The sequence below is a fragment of the Carcharodon carcharias genome, chromosome 4 (assembly GCF_017639515.1).
Source record: "Carcharodon carcharias isolate sCarCar2 chromosome 4, sCarCar2.pri, whole genome shotgun sequence".
In the NCBI taxonomy this organism is placed as follows: Eukaryota; Metazoa; Chordata; class Chondrichthyes; order Lamniformes; family Lamnidae; genus Carcharodon; species Carcharodon carcharias.
This window is the reverse complement of record NC_054470.1, coordinates 14,545,766-14,564,941: the sequence shown is the minus strand read 5'-3', so window position 1 is coordinate 14,564,941 and position 19,176 is coordinate 14,545,766. Positions and strand designations below refer to the sequence as shown.

General features: G+C 38.5%; 1 protein-coding gene across 2 annotated transcripts in view; it reads right to left on the bottom strand.

Moving 5' to 3' along the window:
- Positions 1–19,176, bottom strand: part of snx2 (sorting nexin 2) — a 62,667-nt gene that overhangs the window by 3,467 nt on the left and 40,024 nt on the right. For both annotated transcript variants that reach the window (XM_041185855.1, XM_041185856.1), the window contains 4 exons: positions 16,577–16,690; positions 16,239–16,332; positions 12,858–13,063; positions 11,334–11,477 (listed from right to left, as the gene is read on the bottom strand). In XM_041185855.1, coding sequence (XP_041041789.1) covers positions 11,334–11,477; positions 12,858–13,063; positions 16,239–16,332; positions 16,577–16,690 — 558 coding nt within the window. The remainder of the gene's footprint in view (positions 1–11,333; positions 11,478–12,857; positions 13,064–16,238; positions 16,333–16,576; positions 16,691–19,176) is intronic.

The window sequence follows — 19,176 nt, the reverse complement described above, 5'->3', positions numbered from 1 at the left end:
CTTCAGTTAGGAGCCAGATTAGAGAAACTACTGTTGTTCACCTTTAGAACATCTAAACGTTTATTACCCAAAAGCCATTCCACCATCCTTCACATTGATCTTAGTGAAGCTTCACTGGATTTTCACATCTGCTTGAGGCCACATTAAAAATCCCTTCACCGCTCCTCAGTTTTGCAGCCCAACATCTGTTCATTCAACGATCTATACATTTCATTTCTTGCCTTATAATGGCAGCACCTTCAACCATCTTGTCCTTGTACTCCCCAAACACAAAGGTTTTGCTACATTTTCCCCACCATCATCTAATACCCAACTAGAGGCTTTCAGCTCTAGTCCATCCCCTATTAGGATGCAATCGAAATGGAGGTGTTCCTTGGGATATTTTGCTTTGTTAAAAGATACAATATAAAATGCAACTTGTTGCATATAGTCAAAAGTTTTGGATTACTTCAGAAGCTTTGAAATGTTGAGCTTTACATTAGTTCCATCTTTGCTAAATTATTTCACCTTCCATGGGGGCTCAGTGCTCAGTAAGGTAAATTTTAGATAATTGAACACTGGTTTGAGGATCAGAGATCAAAAAAAGTTACTCTACTGTGGACACGGCACTGGACAAGAATTCTCCAAAAAATTGATTATGCAAATGCAATGCATTTTGAGCCAGTAACAGCATGCTCATTCAATTGTCACAAATGAAATGACTAACCCCAAAGCACTATTAGCTAAGTTGTGCATGAAGCAGGATTTTAAAAAATTAACACAAAGACATTATTTTGCCTCATCTTTCCCTCACTTCTCAAATCTTCTTCACCCACCATCACCAGAGACTTGTGCTCCTAGGCCCGCTTACACAACATGGTGCAAAAGCTCAATCTTGACATTGTGCTTTAATTTTATCCCTCATTTAGGAACTGGTGCTGAAAAATGAGGAAGGGAAATAAAGGAGAAAGAAATCAGAAAAAGAGCAAGATGTGGTATAAAATCCTATAATGTCAAATATGACCAGGGAGTTGCTGATGCAATGTTCATGGGAACTTAATTGAGAAAAGGTTTACAATAGAATATGTTCATGGCTGCCAGTCAGCTATTAATTGCACCTTTACTGTCCCTTTCACCTGCTGCTCCAAGCCACTGCCATTTAGAAACCAGCCAAGTATGTAAGAGCTTGGCCTCCGATGTTTCTTCTGTGGAGCTCTTCACCCTTCAAACGACCGAATTAAAATTAGGAATTGACCGATTTAAATTTAACTCCAACCAGCTGCAGAATAGTATCTGCTTACTATAATCATATACATGACATCTTGCTTAAAGTTTGCAGCACCCATGTGCACATCTGTACTATTTTAGTTTTGTTGAACAGTTGGCTTTTAAATCTAATTTCCAGAGGCACATATTACTTACTCCTTGTACCTCACCCATATGCAACTAGTGGTTGCACATTTCAACCAGTACTACAAGACAGAAATCAGGTATTGGTCAATTTCACCCTCCCTGACCGAGGAGCTCAGTCGCTCAGCAAAAAGACGGACCACAGAATTTGGATCTCAATAGGCACTCAGGACTACCTCATTGGTGGCACTTAGCAGCACCTGGAATTCCCTCAAAAGTCTCGTCACTATAAAGGAGAGAGAGAAAATATGGGGAGCAGCCCATCTGGCTTCACTTGGCATACAAACATTAGCCTGTTGAATCCTGTAATCTATTTTATCATTCCTTGACCAGCAAAGTTCCTCACAATAGTCTTGCTAATTTGCTTCAATCTTGGCACATTTTCAGATCTGAAAAGCATACTGGAAACTAGCAAAGTTTAAATACCCACATGGAGTTAGATGATCAATCTCTACCAAATACAATGGAGACTTTGTTCACAATGTATAATTTGCAGGGAGAAAATAGGAACGAAGAGAGAGAAGGAAAGTGATAATCAAGAACAAGTCTGCATTCATAGACTGCCTTTCATGCCCTCAGGAAGTCTTAGGCGGTCTCTTGGAATCACAGATGTCTTGCTTTCACTGCAGTTCAAACAGATACTGAAATGGCCATATAATCCAATACACACAAATCTTCAAACACCACCTGCCTGGCATGCGGCAGCATCTGAAGGGTTGGGCTGATGGGTCAAGGTTTGTGCACTCCCTCCGACATCACGATTCCACCTCTGCACATTCCTGAAGTCCCTTGGGTGTTCACTGCCTTCCTGAATAAGCCTTCTCCATTTTGGAGAGTCACAAGCCAGGGTCTCCCATCAGTCAAAAGGTATGTTTGGCCCGAGGTGATGTGGAAATCCTAAGGAGTTTCTGCTGTCCTCTTGGGAGCCTTCTGCCAGAGTTCCAAGTAGAGCAGTTGCTTCAGGAGTCTGGTGTCACGCACACAAACGACATGTCCTGCTCAGCAGAGCTTAGCACCTTTCTGCTAGGTGAGTGAGCTTGGGACACTGCTGTGGTTCCTTCTTGCCACCAATTTATAAGACCATAAGATGTAGGAGCAGAAATAAGCCAATCAGCCCATCGAGTATGCTTCACCATTCAATGAAATCATGGCTAATATGATAATCCTCAACTCCTCTTTCTTGCCTTTTCCCCATAGCCCCTAATTAAAAATCTCTCAGCATTGAATATACTTAACGACCCAGCCTCGACAGCCCTCTGCAGTAAATAATTCCACAGATTCACTACCTTTCAGAGTAGAAATTCCTCATCTCTTTTAAGTGGGTGGCCCCTTATTCTGAGATTATACCCTCGGGTCCTAGACTCTCCCACAAGGGGAAATAATTTCTCAGCATATCCCCTGTCAAGCCCCCTCAGAATCTTATGTTTCAATAAGGTTGCCTCCCATTCTTCTAAACTCCAATGAGTACAGGCCCAATCTACTCAACCTTTCATAAGAAAATCCCTCCATCCCCAGGGTCAACCTAATGAACCTTCTATGGAATGCCTCCAATGCTAATATATCTTTCCTTAGATAAGGGGACCAAAACTGTACACTGTCTTCCAGGTGTGGTCTAACTAGTGCCTTCTACAGTTTTAGCAAGACTTCCCTATTTTTATACTCCATTCCCTTTGAAATAAAGGCCAACATTCCATTTACCTTACTTCTTACCCAGTGAGCTTGTATGTTAGCTTTTTGGGATTCATGCACGAGGATCCCCAAATCCCTCTGCACTGCAGCTTTCTCCATTTAAATAATATTCAGCTCCTACTCTTCCTGCCAAAGTGCATAACCTCACACTTTCCCACATTATATTCCATCTGCCACCTTTTTGCCCACTCACTTAACCTGTCTATATCCTTCTGTAGACTCCTTGTGTCATCCTCACCACTTGCCTTCCCACCTATTTGTCATCCGCAAGCTTGGCGAAAGCACATTCATTTCCCTCATCCAAGTCATATATTAATATATTAATATATATAGTAAATAATTGTGGCCCCACCACTGATCCATGGTACTCAGTTACAGGTTGCCGTCCTGCAAAAGGCACCACTGGTGGCACTTCTCCAGGTGCCTGCAGTAGTCATCCAAGTCTCCAATGCATAAAGGTGTGGGGAGATCACTGCTGCCCAGTAAACCAGGGCCTCTGTCTCAGGTTGGAGTTCCCTATTCCTCAAGTACTTTTCCCCCTCAAGTCAGCCAAGGACTGAGTTGGCACATTGGAAGTGACAACAGCATCATTACCTATGCCTGCTGTCAAGAGGAGGCTCCCAAGGTATGAAAAATGGTCGCTATTTTCCAGGATCTTGCCCCTATCAATTAATATAGAGGCAAGTGTTTTGCTCTGGGGGCTGGAAGAGAGCCTCTGTTAAATTAAATACATTTGTTTAGTAAAAGACCCATTTTTCAAAAGCTTTGGAGGAGTAGACAATGACCTGGAGCTCCTCAGAAGTATCAAAGCACTTAGTAGCCAAATACTTTTGAAGTGTAGTCACCTTATGGTAAAATTCAAACTCAGTGCCATGGTTATCTTGTTACACAGATTTAGGCATTCATAAGAATACATCATAAAACAGCTTTAATGGAAACATTTAGAAAGTGAATTTCAGATGCTGTACAGATCCATCCTGGTAAAGCTGAGAAGTTGAGAAGCTAATATATATTCTCTTCAGGCCCACGTTTCAATTTGTAGAACTTTTAGTTCACCTTAGATATCTTCTTTCCAACTACAGAATCAGTTTATTTCACTTGGAAGCACTTATTCCCAAAGAAACAAATGCAAGGCTGAGAAATTCAGTAGAAGCAACATACCCACTGCAAGAACTCAATCAAATCTATCTTTTGGAGATGCTGAAAATTGAGAGCTATGCTGTACTTGGTTATATATGCCACTGTTAATGGAATTTGCAATTCTAAATAATATTAAACCAGACAGCTTATGGAAAAAAAAGACTTCAGCATTTTAATATTTATAAGGAATGATTCAACAGCCTATTTACAGGAAGCACATGAAACCACTCACTTCTTTTAAAGCACATTTGTTTTAAAATTAAATTTTAAAAAGATTAATAACCAAATCCAACCATAAAGGATAGATTTTCCTGCTTTCTGCAGATGCAAAAAGATTATGCTGCTCCAAGATTTCCTGATACACTCTAAAGGTGCATCATGGAGTTTACACCTGAAGTGCAGCCTCAAGATTAAGTGTCCAACTCTCTTAGGTGACCTTGAGACAGCAAAAAAAAAAGACATGCTACTAGTAACAAGGTTTAGGTTTTTGGTCATATGGTAGAAAGTGAACCTAAAATAAGTGCATCCAGGTTAGTCAAATGATCTTGCTGAGAAAATTCATAAACACTTTTCTGTAACATGCCCAAGTTATGCTGTGCCCATCAATTACTCAACTATTCTATTTACAATGAAGTTATATAACTTCTGTACACCACATAAATATGGTTAAACTGTTTAACACCATGGAAAATACCTCTGCTCAACACCAAACCTTGGAGTTGTACTTTGCATACATCAAATTTTATTCAATCTTTGCTTACAAGTTTTACTTAAACCAGTTGAGTTGCATGATTGAGCACATACTTGTTACTGTCAGACAAGAATTCACAAAACTGAACCTTCACAAAAAATCCACAAAACTATTTTTTGCAACAAATGGGGTTATTATTATACAACAAAATACAAAGTGAGAAATTCTTAAACTAGTTAAAAGTATTTAATAAAGTTGCAGGTATCCTACCAGTGTGCTTGGATTTCTAGAACAAGGGAGTCTCTGCCATGTTAAAATGTTGATATCAAACATTTGGGATGAGTTGCTGCAAAAAGTTAACTGGAAGCGAGCTGTTAGAATATATATGTTCACATATCTACAATGCTCATCACAATAGGGTTGGAGAGCCAAAACAAGTTCTACACTTCCATGGTTTTAAAAGATTAGAAAACATGGGTTTACGCACACATTTGATAATTACTCATCTCCTCATCTAACAAAGGACCTGTTTCCTTACAGCTTATTCATTTGAGTCCTAACCTTAAACTTAAAGCTTTTGACTTTCTAAAAGCATTGTAGCTATGTAATTGCAATGTTTTCAAAGCAAGGTTTCTCAAGAAGAATCTTCCTTTTCTAAATCCAGATTTGCTTCAGTCATTGACACTTCCACCTATATTAGAGCACTTTTCATTATTACAACAGTAACTGATACCAGCTCACCCATCTCTGGGTGAGATCTATTCTTTTCAAACAGATGTGGTTTTGCTGTTTCAAATTCTGCAAACCTTAAACTTTCAAAAGCGGTTAGTTTCCTTAAACAGTGCTCATAATACTGTACATAAAATGCAAGAAAAGGCCATTAGGCCCTTCAAGGCTCTGAAGTGGATGGTACAACCTCATGCCTATATCCAGCAAATGGCATTAATAGAGACAGGCAAAAATATCTATAGCCAAATACAAGAAAATCTAATTATGAAGTTGGAGAGGAATTTGCCAATCATGCGAGTACCAAGAGTTCAAAGTTGTCAACAATTTCATTACCAAAGTTAACAAAGCCCAATAACTGGAACAGCAATATTCTCAGATTTTCCTAAAAGGACTTCAGCAACATGATCAGGCCTTACCTTACTCCAGAGAATGATGGCTTGTGAAAAATACTTTGATATCTATCCCTAATTTATTCTGATAGATTTTGTAGGCTGTAGGCTCAACATCAGTTTTTTGCTCTACAATCCCTATCCATTTGTTCATTGAATCAGGTTCTATTCAATCCTTTTTAAATGTAAAAAGCACAAATCATATTCCTTTTAGCCAGTGTTTCTTCAGTCTTGGGAGTCTACTTTTGAAGTTGTCAACTCTCTCCTATCACTATGTATCCAGTCTGGCCTCTGGACAATGTATTGCTTTATGTATTTCCTACATTTCCTAAACAACCAACTTCAAATCATCATTACCAAATCACAGGATAGAAAGAACAACTTTACTATCAAGCTCCATACTGAATTTCTACAATAAGTTTCTTTCACATCAAGAAACAGGCCACCATTCTTCAATCTATGGGAACCCAAATCTGACTTCCATAAGCAACTAAGCATGTGAACCAGTTACACATACTTGATTAGTGAGCATTCTAATTATATGGCATTGGGCTTTGTATGAATTTAGTGACTATGCATTTAACTTGCAGTACTTGAATCACATCAGAAGTGAATGTAAAGTATTATTTAGTCATCTCTATTTTAGCATATCTGATCAGACTTTTAGGCCTGCCTGCTACCACAATGGTTCAATTTTCTAATAAAAAACCTGTACTTATACACTTTTCACAAACACACATTTTACAGTCAATGAAGTACTTCTGAAGTGTTGTAATGCAGCAACCAATTTGCACACAGCAAACTCCCAAAAACAGTAATTTGATAGTGATCAGATAATCTGTTTTTAATAATGTTCATTGAGGGGCAAATATTGGCAAGGACACTGGATAATGCCCATGTTTTTTCAAAATAGTGCCAGGGGATCTTTTATATCCACCCAAGCAGGCAGACCCTCAGTTTAATATCTCACTTGAAAGATGGCATTTCAGCATTCCCACAGGACTACCAGTGTCAGCATTCATTTTTGTGCTTAAAACCAGGAGGAACCAGAACCAGAGATTCAGAGGAGCAAGTGCTGCCCAATGAGTCACTGCTGCCACAGCCTTCATAATGCAGATGTTATCCTCAGCTTTCTTTTAAGCAGTGCTCCTATTTGAGGTTTTATGTCAGCATCACCCCAGCTCTTACATAAGGACAAAAAGCTTTCTTATCCTAAAGTATGGATTTGTAACCCCCCTCTTCAGTAACAGAAGCAAAAAAGTACTCTTGGATGAGGAGAACAAAAAGAAAAACAGGCTCTTTGGAACACAAAGGACTTCTAAAAACTCAGCAAGTTTGTCCTACAAGTAGCAGAGTTATGCATACAATTAAAGGTGGAGGTTTTCTTCCCATTTTGAATTGGGTTAACAGATCTCAAATCAGGGCATAGTACACTTAATAGGATGGTTAAAGTAATTGATGGGCGCAGCATAACTTGGACAGTTGAGGACAGTGTACTTCACACCTGTCTCTTTTCAAAGAGACACTGATCAGTAAAGCTCTCAACGTGTTGGGCAAGATACTAGAACAGCAAACAGTTGTGGACCTGTATCTGATGAATAAATGGCTTCAGGAGAGGCAAAGAAAAAGCTGAAAGAAACAAATTGCACAAAAACTCAAAATTAAACATGAGTAAGTTACAATGGTAAGGAATCAACTTAAAATTATATTTATGGATGTACCAGCTTGTATTCAGCAACTGTTTTTTATAAGAAATTTCTAAAAATTAGGAAAAAACAGAAGTGAAATGGCAAAGTACATTTGAACTGAAATTTTATACAAGGTGAAGCAGTTACTTGAATTACTTTTTAAAAAGCTTCCTACCTCCTCAATTTCCTTGTGAAGCGGGGTAAAACAAATTACATAAGTTACAAAAAATAATTAGGCACCTTTAACTTGCTGCTACCGTAAGAAAATTTAGTTTGATCCCACTTTTAAAATTTGGTTATTGCACACCTTCCTGAAAGCAGAGTTCTTACCTTAATGTTATACAACAGTATAGGTTCGCTCTAAATAATGCATGTTTTACTGCACATTAAAAATGCTAATATTGATATCCAGTACAGCTCAATGTGCCATTTTATATTGTTGATTGCTTATTTGGCAATTCAACCCCTTAAAGTTTGTACATATCTCAATATTTAATCAATTTAAATTAGTTATTTTTGTATCCTGACCACTCTGCCCTAGATTTAAGCTCTCACTTAAATTTAAGGCATAAGTCTGCTCGTCAAAAGCAATTACCACATAGGATCACTTCCCTGCACAGCACAAAAAGCTTGTCTTTATCCTAGGATAAGAGTAGACATTCTAAGACATACATGGGGAGCTGGGGCTCACCCATGACAGCAACCAACAACGCAAGAGCCTAAATTTAGGGCAAGGTGATTAGTGAAGAGCCAAAAACAAAAGTTGCAAATACAAAATTAGAATATTTTGACTACAAAGTAACAGGGATGAGTTCCTGCCAGTTATATCAGCACAACAGCACAATCTAGACAAAATCAGTTTTTTTTTTAAAAAGAGGTGCAAGGGGTGCACCTTGGAGGTATATGTGAACAAATTTCAAAAGTTCAGTCATCCTCACACCCTGCTTCCTGTAAAGGATTCCATTCTCCCAGTTTTCTCAGTCTCCATTGCATCTGTTCTGATGACACTATCTTGCACCATGGTGCTTTTGATATCCTTCCTTTTTCCTGAACCAAGGATTTCACCCCCCACCCATCCCTCAACTCCAAGGCTCAACTATGTTCTACCCATTTCCCACACTTCTGCCCTCACCCCTTCCCCTCCCTCCTGGAGCCTCAATAGGGCTTCCCTCATCATCACTTTCCACCCCATCAGCCTCCATATTCAAAAGGATCATCCTTTGCCATTTCAACCACCTCCAGCATGCCACGACCAAACATCTTCCCCCATCCCTCCCCCGTCAGCATTCAGAAGGGACTGTTCCCTCCATGAGGCCCTAGTCCACTCCTCAATCACCCCCAACGCCTCATCCCCTTCATGAAAATCACAGGTGTAATACCTGCCTTTTACCTCCTCACTGTCCAATACACCAAACACTTCTTCCAGTTGAAGCAGTGATTTGTGTACTTTCAATTTAGTACATTGTATTCACTGCTCACAATGCAATCTCCTCTACATCAGGGAGACCAAACAATGCTTTGTGGAGCAAACACAAAAGCACCTCTGCTCAGTCTGCATGCATGACAGTTTCTGGTCACTTGCCATTTCAATTCGCGATCTGCAGTATTTTGCTTTTATCAAAAAGTTATCAGGATGGGTTAATAAAGCATGTGATACTGGGCTTCATAAATAGATGCAGAGTACAAAACCCAGGGAAGTCACGTTAAGCTGTGTGTCCAATTCTTGGCACATTTTAGGAGGGATATGGAGGCTTTGGAGAGAGTACAGAAGTGATTTACTAACATGGTTTCTGGGAAGAGAGAGATTATAGCTAGGTGATAGAATGACTCTAGCTTTTCTAGTCTGAACAGAGAAGCAATTTGAAGGGGTTTAAAACACATGAACAATTTAGAGATTAAATAAGAAACTGGTTTTTAATGGCTGAAGGATCTATAACCAGAGATGAGATGAGAATTTAATGCAATGAGTAGTTAGGATTTGGAGTGCCCTGCACTGGTAGCAGATATGGATTTAATAGTAGCCTTCAAAAAGGGAATTAGATAAATACTTTACAAAAGAAATTGCAGGGATATGGGAAAAGAGCAGGTCCAAACTCTTTTGTTGTACTAACCTATGATTCTGTAACCAAAGATCAGTAATTTTAAATGCAAGTTATACCCAAAATCACATGCTCACTTTTCTACATTTTTTCCACTGGTTCAAGATTCAATTCCCCTCATCAGGCATCATCCATAAAACTGAACAATCCAAAATTGCAAGAACACAACGTTTTGGGAAGGCTAAGAAAATGAGCTGCAAGTTTAAGCACACAGGCACTAGTTGGCATGTTTTAAAATGCTTCATATAAAAAATATCCTGATTTTTAGAGAAACTGATTAATATACATGAAACTATTAGACTACACTGAAAATAAATGTTTGTGATTGTAAAATCATGTTATTTACAGATTGAGGACAAGACATGCATTAATAAACTTGAAACCCAGTTTTGTTTCCACTTTTATATGTAGTCAAGGAACACATTTTTATCAAAGGGTAAAAAAGATTGGTGACAGAATAAAATAATCTTCCATGAAATGGTGTGAATTAGCATCAATTAATTTTATAATTATATAAACGGGTTGACAGAAACTAAGCCCAACCTACTAGTGCAATCAAGGGCATTTTGATTTCAACTCCACCTAAAGTGCAAACTTCACCCTAACATCCCAGTGAATGTTGTAGCAAGGATCAAAATGGACTTTTTCTCTTTTTAAAAAGAATTTAATGTGCCACTGGATACTTTCGTATAAGGGGGTCATACTGCTGAATAAACCATTGGCAGTAGTAAAAATGAGGAATGCACTAAATATTATTTAAAGCCACACCATTAACTAGCAAGATTAACCCATAAATGTCACTATATCTAATGTCAATAGATCTGTTATCAGCAAATCATTTCTGTAGTTAACTTCAAAATAAAGAATTAACTTTCAAGAATGTGGAAAAATCTGAAATGTTTCCAAGACAAACATTTAAGAGCATGGTAGTGTCTAGATTCCCAGTTTTTGATAGTTGAAGTATTCACTATATTGAAAACCAAACTTGAAAATTGCTGTATTTCCTAGAAAATTTTCATCTTAAATGTGAGCAAGTGCAAGTTAGATTTGATTAGGCTGATAAGGTAGATAATTGGTTTTCAAATACTCAGCACTACTATAGATTGTCAAGTTACCAAGTGTAATGGCTCATTAATCAAAAGGTAACAAGCTAAAAAGGTGGACACTGCAATTGCATTTCATCACACCCACCACATACTTCATTGGAGCTTGGTTAAATGCAGGGCAAGAGAAAAATAAAATGCGGACAATAGAATAGAAAAACCCTGCGTTAGATGAAACTGTATGAAACATTTATGGATACATTAGACAATGGTCTGAGTACCCATTGGGGAGACATATCAAATAGGATGACTACCAAATTTAAAAAAAAACACTATCCATTGCATAGTTGTGGATTTATGGCAGCTGCCAAGATAAAACCAAAACTTGCATTTACAATGCATTTGTACAGAATTACCTCAATACAATATTCCTCAGGTATGATGGTCAAAAGCATCTAGGTGAAGAAAATACTCACTTCTCTAATCTCTTCTTTAGCTTGCTGCATTTTGTCAGGTTTATTTGCATATTGGAGTTTGGCATCAGCTTCCCTTTTCTTTTGCAGAGTGGCCTGAGCATCCTGCCATTTCTGCCAACATTTCATTCGATAATCAAACACACCCTGCAGAGTGAAGCCAGGCAATTCAAAACACCATAAAAGCACCTAAGACGACTCATACAAGTTGAAGCCATTGAATTAAATGTTGCTTCGATGCACAAAGTTTGTGAAAATCCTATCCATAGAAGTTTATAGCATAGGCTGGGAGAGGGATAAACCCACAAATTAGTCAGCCCAATATATGCAGTGGGGGAAAAAAGACAATATTCTGCGAACAAATTAATTGGCACTTGGAAAATTATGGAGTTAGAAATGTGCTGACTTCAAGATACGAGAAAAATATTTATCCAGCTTGATAAAGTTCTTTGATGTGCATCCAGACTTTCTTAAAGACATTTGGTTCTGTACCATAGGCTTGCAAACAAAATTAAAGCCCACAGCATTAAAAGGGATAATGACAGCACAGATGCAAAATTAACTGAGGGATAGAGTGCATGCTGTGGTGAACGAGGCATACAGTGGTGTCTAAGAGACAGATATTAGGACCACTGCTCTTTGATATTAACAACCTGTTGGACACAGAGCATAATTTCAAAGTCTGCAAATGACAAGACTCAATGTGGTAAACAATAGGACCTCAGACGAGTCACATTAAAATTGTTCATTCTGCTAACCCATATGCCTCAAAGTCCCAGTTCCCCCATGTAGTTCACCAAACTCAATGTAGATCAGCAAAGATTGCGGCCCCTATATGAAAGCCCATATCATCTAGTGTGGGCATGTGGAGTACATTTTTAGTCCTGCAATTGAGCAACAGTAAACTTTGTTTCCTGCAACTAACTTTTATCGATGTTGGATTTTCTCAACCATATCTTTGATTTGTGTATAGACAGACATGTCATACTTCATAAAATTTATGCGCTGGATAAGCTTTAAAAACAAGGGAATAGGATCAGGGAATACAGTAGTAAAGTCAGATGTTATCCACATCTTCGCAAAAAGAATTTTCCTAGGCCAGTCAACTTCAACATTCTAACATTATTCAAGGGTAGTTCCCTCCCCCGCCACTTACTCCAGCATTCAAAAATAAGAAAGTGAAACAAGGTCCTGCAATTGAAATTTCTTCCATCCCATGGCTGTATTTGTAAAATCATAGGTCAGGCACAACTGTGTAATTACCACAATGCATGTGCAGTGTCTGAGGAGTTGTAGGCTAAAGTCATGGCAATAAATTATTCACCGAAAAAACAAAACATTAGCTCCATAGCATATTAGTCCTTTGGTCAAGGAGGGACTTATATTTCAGTATGGTAGATACAAGTCAATCTGACTGATTTGTCTCAAATTAGAACAAGATGCATCCTGCTAATAATCTTTAACACTCGTTTACAACATCCTGCAGATCTAATCAAAATCTTGCTTGAACTCCAGGTTTGAGTTTACCTTTACAGAAGAGATGAGTCTAACATAATCACTTAGAAGCTCCGCAAACAGGTAGAAATCAGCACAAGCCTGTTCCTGGTGAAGCTGGTCTATCTTTTCTTCAACTTCTGCGAGCTGGGATAGTGCTCTCGATAGGGCAGTGTGGTCCTCAGAATTACCCAGCATGGCTGCACTTTTGGCAAAGGCAGCTGTATTGGCTGAGAGTTCTAAATAAAAGGTCAGTTTACATCAAATGAACACTTTCATCAACTGTTCAAATATTACAAAATTTAAAAACTGGCAAAATTACTGCACCAGCCTCCAAACATGTTATAGCTAAACCATTTGATTCTGCAGAGCACAAGTTATAGATAAGCAGCTAACAAAAAAAAGGGAATTCAAAGGTGGTCTTAGAGGCACAGAATATCAAAAGAATTGAAAGAGCCGATCGACTCGAGATTTACTGGTCAAGCCAGAAGGCATGGCTACGATACTAACTGAGCACTTTGTATCAAATGTTCAAAGACGAGGACTTTGTCAAATGTTACAGTAAACAAAGAGGTCACTAGGTCACTGAATGAGATGAAAATAAAAGTTATGAGAGAGGGTGGCAGCAAAGTGGAAAAGTTGCCCTAGGCCAGATGGGACAATTTCATCAGCAACCTAGGACAAAAAAGGTAGAAATTGTGGAGATATCAGTGTCAATGCTTCCTTGGAAACAGGGGTGGTGTCAGAGGGCTAAAGACTGTAAATGTTACCCTGTCTCAAAAAGGATGAACCTGGCAGCTCAATGTTTGTGGTGGGAAAGTCAAGAAATAATAGTTCAGCAGAGAGAAAAAAAAAATCAGCCAGTTGGCCAAGTATAGGCTAAAGGCTGAGCCAGCAAAGATTCAAGGACAAACCTTGTTTAACTAACTTGACAGCTTTTTGCTGAGGTAACAGAGGGTGGAAGAGGGTAGTACAATGTATATGAACTTGAAAAAGACATTTGATAAGGTACCATATTATAGACTTTAGGAAAATTGAAGCCCATGGGAATAAAGGGACAGTATTAGCATGGACACAGTTCAATAAGGGATAAAAAAAAAGTTACACGGTATGTCACAATCACTACAGTGCAGGAGGCCATTTATGGCCCATTGAATCTGCACTGGCTCCAAAAGAGCATTCTACCTAGTCCCAACTCTTCTGCCTTATCTCCACAACCTTGCACAATTTACAGATAGCAATCCAATTTTCTTTAGAATACCTTGATCGAATCCACCTCTGCCACTCTCAGGAAGTTTGTTCCAGATTCCAACCACACCTGGTGAAAAAATTTTCCCCTCTTATTCCTTTTGCCAATTATTTTGAATCTGTGCCCTCTGGTTCTTGATGCTCTCGAGTGGGAACAGTTTCTCACTATTTACCTGGTCAAAACCCCTCAGGACTTTGAAGAGCTTATCAAGTCTCCGCAGCCTTCTTTTCTCCAATATATCTCCATAGCTACAGTTCTTTACCCTTGCAATCATCTTTGGTGAATCTGTGCTGTCTTCGCATCCTTCCTCTGCTGCCCAGAACTGGATGCCATACTCCAGGTGAGGCCTAACTAGCGTCTTATATAAGTTTAAGATGACCTCCTTATTCTTGTACTCAATTCACCTATTAATAAAGCTTTACTATGCTTTAGTAACTGCTTCAACATGCCCTAGCATCTTCAATGACTTATGTACATAGATGGGTTCCTCTGTTCCTGCACCTCCTTTAGGGGTTCTCCCTTTATTTTATATTGTCTTTCCATATTCTTCCTGCCAAAGTGAATCACCTCACTTCATACAGCACAGAAATGGGTCATTTGGTCTGACCAGTCCATGCCAACATTTATGCTGTGCTCAAGCCTGCACCCATCCTTCCGAACCATCAGTATAACCCTTTATTCCTTTCTCCCTCAAATGCTTACCTAGGCTCTCCTTAAATGCATCTACATCATTTACAACAATTGTGACAAATGGTGGTTTTTCCAGACAGGGAGGTATACAGTGGTGAATGGTTTGATGTAGGTTATGATTTAGACCTGGGGCTACAGGGGAAAATTTCAAAATTTGTAGATGACGACTTGGAAGTGCAGTAAAGGGTGAGGATATAGTAATAGGCTTCAAGGGGACATACAGGTTGGTGGAAAGGGCTGTCACATAGCAAAGAAATTCAGTATAAACAAGTAAGGCGATTTATTCTGCTAGGAGCCAGTACAGATAAAATAGTAGAATTTTAAAGTGGCTGAAAGGAGATAGAGACCTGGGTGTGCTTGTGCACAAATCTTTGAAGGCGGCAGGACAGGTTAACAAAGCAGTTCAAGCATTAGTGATACATCAAAGGCAGAGAGAAAAAGATGTCAAATCTATATAAAACAATAGTTCAGATGGAACGGTGTGTCCAATGTGGGGCACCAGATCTTAGGAAGAACTTGTAGGCTTTGGAGAGGGTACAGGAGAGTGATTTACTACAACAAATCCAGAGACAAGGGATGAATGGTTGTGTGGGCAGACTAAGAAGCTGGGGTTACTCTCCTTCAAGTACAGGAGGCAAGAGGAAATTTGATAGGCATTTAAAATTTAGAAAGGCTAGCAAATTGCTTTCCAATGGCTGAATGGTCAATAACCAGAGATGACAGATTTATAGCAATTTACAAGAGAACCAGCAGCAACATGAGCAATTTTAAAAAATGCAATGACTGGTTAGGATTTGGAATGCACAACCAAAAGATGGATACTAATTCACTAGCTTTAAAAAGTGGATAATTACTTCGAAAAAATTGCACGGATATGGGGAAAGAGCAAGGGATTGAGACTAACTGGGCTTTCCTTCAAGAGTCACAGACTCAATGGGCTGATCAGCTTCCTTCTGTGCTCTAATATTCTATAGAAATAAATCTTTCACCAGGTTTGATCAAGAAATGATTGCTCTGCAACAATCAGGTCAGTGGAATTTTAGGATATGTAATCAGCATTTCAGAATTTTAAAAAAGTGCACTTCAAAACAGTATTAACACTGCTGAGAGTTAACTGTTTGCAGGAGAGCATGAACTAATGAACATCAATCTTGTAATAGAATCTTACTAGTCAAGAGGTAACAAATTGCCAGTAAATTTTAATTGCACTCTTCACAGTAACCACACCAATCCCCTCCACACTACACCAAGTCATTAGACCATCCAATAAGGAGATGACAAACTAAACTATTACAATAAAAGCAAGATAGGGATTGGGCATATTTTAAATAATGGCTGTAGCTAGAGTTGAATATTACCCCAAATTCTAGAAAAGTGAAAAATCCATATAAGGTTATCTCAAAACAAAATTTGCAAGTAGTTGAACAGTCCACTCTAACCAACAACCGTCTTTGGAGCGTTAACAGTTTACAAACCTTTCCTGTGGCAGACCAGGAGATCAACACTGGTGTGTAGTTTCCTTAACTGCTGGTCCAGGTTTTCAAACTGCTGCTGCTTTTCCTCAAACCACTGCCAGATGAAGAATGGAGTTAATTTACTAAGAACAAATCATTACAAATTATATTACCAACAGTAAACTACATTTCTTCTTTTAAAAGAAAAACAAATTAACTGTGGTCACAGCCTACACCAATTTGACTGAATCAAAAGAAAATAAGCAAATAGCTTATTTTGTCGTCTTTTCACCCTTAGAAAGGAACTGAAGAATCCCATTAATTCATCTCATTAATCAGGTTCAAAAATCAGCTCTTACTGCATCCGATTCATTCATCTTGATTGTCATTTTGTTGACAGCATCGGCGGCCTTGTTCACCATCCTCAATATGCCTGCTCCACTTAGGGCCTGGGTGCTAACCGCACGAGGCAGCTAGAATTGAATGACAAATAAGGGTGAGCAATCCTGTTAACAGCCTTGCTTCTGTCTAGTTGAAGTGCAAGGAAAGGGCCACAGCATTTTCTGCTCTCATACATTTCAATATACTTCAACTTTGTACTGCAGCCTACTCAAAACTTTTTGTCAAACAATTTCTTAGGTATCTTGAAGTGCAAAAATATAAACTGAAGAGAACAGAGTTGGTACCTATTTGTCAAAAAGTTGCAGACCTCTCTTCAACAGTACGTAAACAGATCAAAACATTAAATCTGTTAAATATGCTACTCAAAATACTTCCAAGCGATTTGTAGAGAATGGTTAAGAAATAAATGCAAGCTCATGCTTGAAACTTTCTTCCAACGTTGCCTCAAAAAAAAATCTAGTTTGTGCAAGTTATGGTCTTCATACTGATGTTACATTGGGCCAAATGTTGCTGAGCAGAATATCACCCATGGCATAGCTTGCCCAGCCAGAGTTACATAAAAATTTCATGTTTAGGATTTTAAAAAATTCCAAAGTTGCCGGAAGCAGAAGCTGAAACAACAGTGAGGGCAATAGGGGGACATCTCCTTAATCAAATGAGATTTAAAGATTAATAAAAGGAATGACTGAGGATGAGGATTAATTACATTAGGATAAGCGCAACACTAAGAATTTAAAATATCAGTGTCATAATACTACAACTGAAATTGTTAAATTGCAGTTCCAACACTTGCAACACAAAGCACTCCAAATCAGGCTTCCATATCACAAACAATTCAGTGACTGGAACTCTTGTGTCCCACATTCTTTTTATCTCAATTGCTGGTGATACCCGTTATGCCATCTTCCTTGAATGTCTTGTTCATACAGTCCACTTGAACAATGCTTGTGGTTCCACTCCCATCTGTTGCACAATAGGCATTACATCAAATTTTTCTCCTTCAACACTCAGTCTTGCTGCTACTATTTACATTATCTAGAATCAGTTTTCATGTGTAGACATTTGAGCAAAAGTTGGTGCTAATTGGCTCAAGGTATAAACCAGTTTACAAACTAATCCACTGTTTAGTTCCCATTACATCACATCAACCCATTTCAAAAGTTGATCCACTTTTACCTCAAAATATGTAATGTTCTTAACCTTAACCACATGCTTCACAATGCACTGAATGATCAAAATTACTTAAATTTCTTCCAACATCTGCAGTTCAAATTTAGGAATCTTAGTCACCAGCTCCACAAAAAAAAATGTTTCCTATTCGAAAGGAATCACCCTTCAGGTCTTCTTTACAGCAAATAAAAATTGACCTGAAACATTCTCTCTGCAGATGCTTCCCAACCTGCTGAATGTTTTTATTTCAAATTCCAGCATTCAGATTATTACATTTACCATGACAACATCTTGACAAATCAGAGCTGACTTGCCAACCAATTAGCACCCTTTTCTCATGCAAAGTGTTGTTCCCTTTAAAATTTGCTATTATTTCATCTGCCCTGATGAGTTAAAGACAAAGAGCTTTACCAGCATGTCTTTTTTTCTAGCAATATTCAAGTTCTGTACTACCAATTATTTTGTTCATAATAAAGTCTCACCATCATCCTCTTGATATTTTCCCATCTTTAAGCTGATTGATCAAAGTCCTTTCCATAAGTGTAGAAAACCCAAACAGTACTCCAGCCGAATCATTAACTTACATAAATTTTGTACCATTTGCTTTTGAACACTCAAATTTATTAAACAGTCAGTAACATTTTTGGGTTTAGGTGCGACTATCTCCAATTCTAATTCAGGAATTAAGCCACCAGTTATCTGCTTGTCCAGATTTTGCCAAAGAATACTGCCATTCCTCATTTTTCTTTTCACCAGCTCATAATTTGGGGTGAATTGTATCAGTCACATCTGCCTTTCACCAATCCATGCTCTCTTGAAGCATTCACATTCCTCCTAGTTGTTAGTCCTAAGCTTGCATTGTCAGCTTGTGTAGAAATAGCCTAGTCAAAAGGAACCCAGCACCAACCTCAGGAATACAAGAATTCTTGTCCTTCTCTCCAAATATTATACATCTACTCTAATTCTTCACGCCCCCAATTAACTTTGCATCCATGTTACAGCAGTCAAACAATGCTTTGAAAATCCCACATGCTCTCGTTCAGTTCTTAAAGCACTTCTACCTCCAGGTTCTAATCCATTTCCATAGCCAAATATAAATCAACTTTGCTTTACTATCCTACCCATTCCCCAGATCCGATGGACCACTTTTTTTTTTAATCTTTACAGCAGTCTGCCACTGCCAAAGCCACAATCCACACTCACTGCCTCATGCCTGGACTTTAAACTCTCCTTGCTGGCTGCTTTGTACCTTTCATTTACCAACTGATCCAGAATCCTAAACCTGATTCTCAACCATATCAATGCCCTCATCACCAGTCTTTTTAATCCCATCTGGCTTCCCACATCCCAGAGAATCAAACCACCTTGAATTTCTTCCATGGCCTTT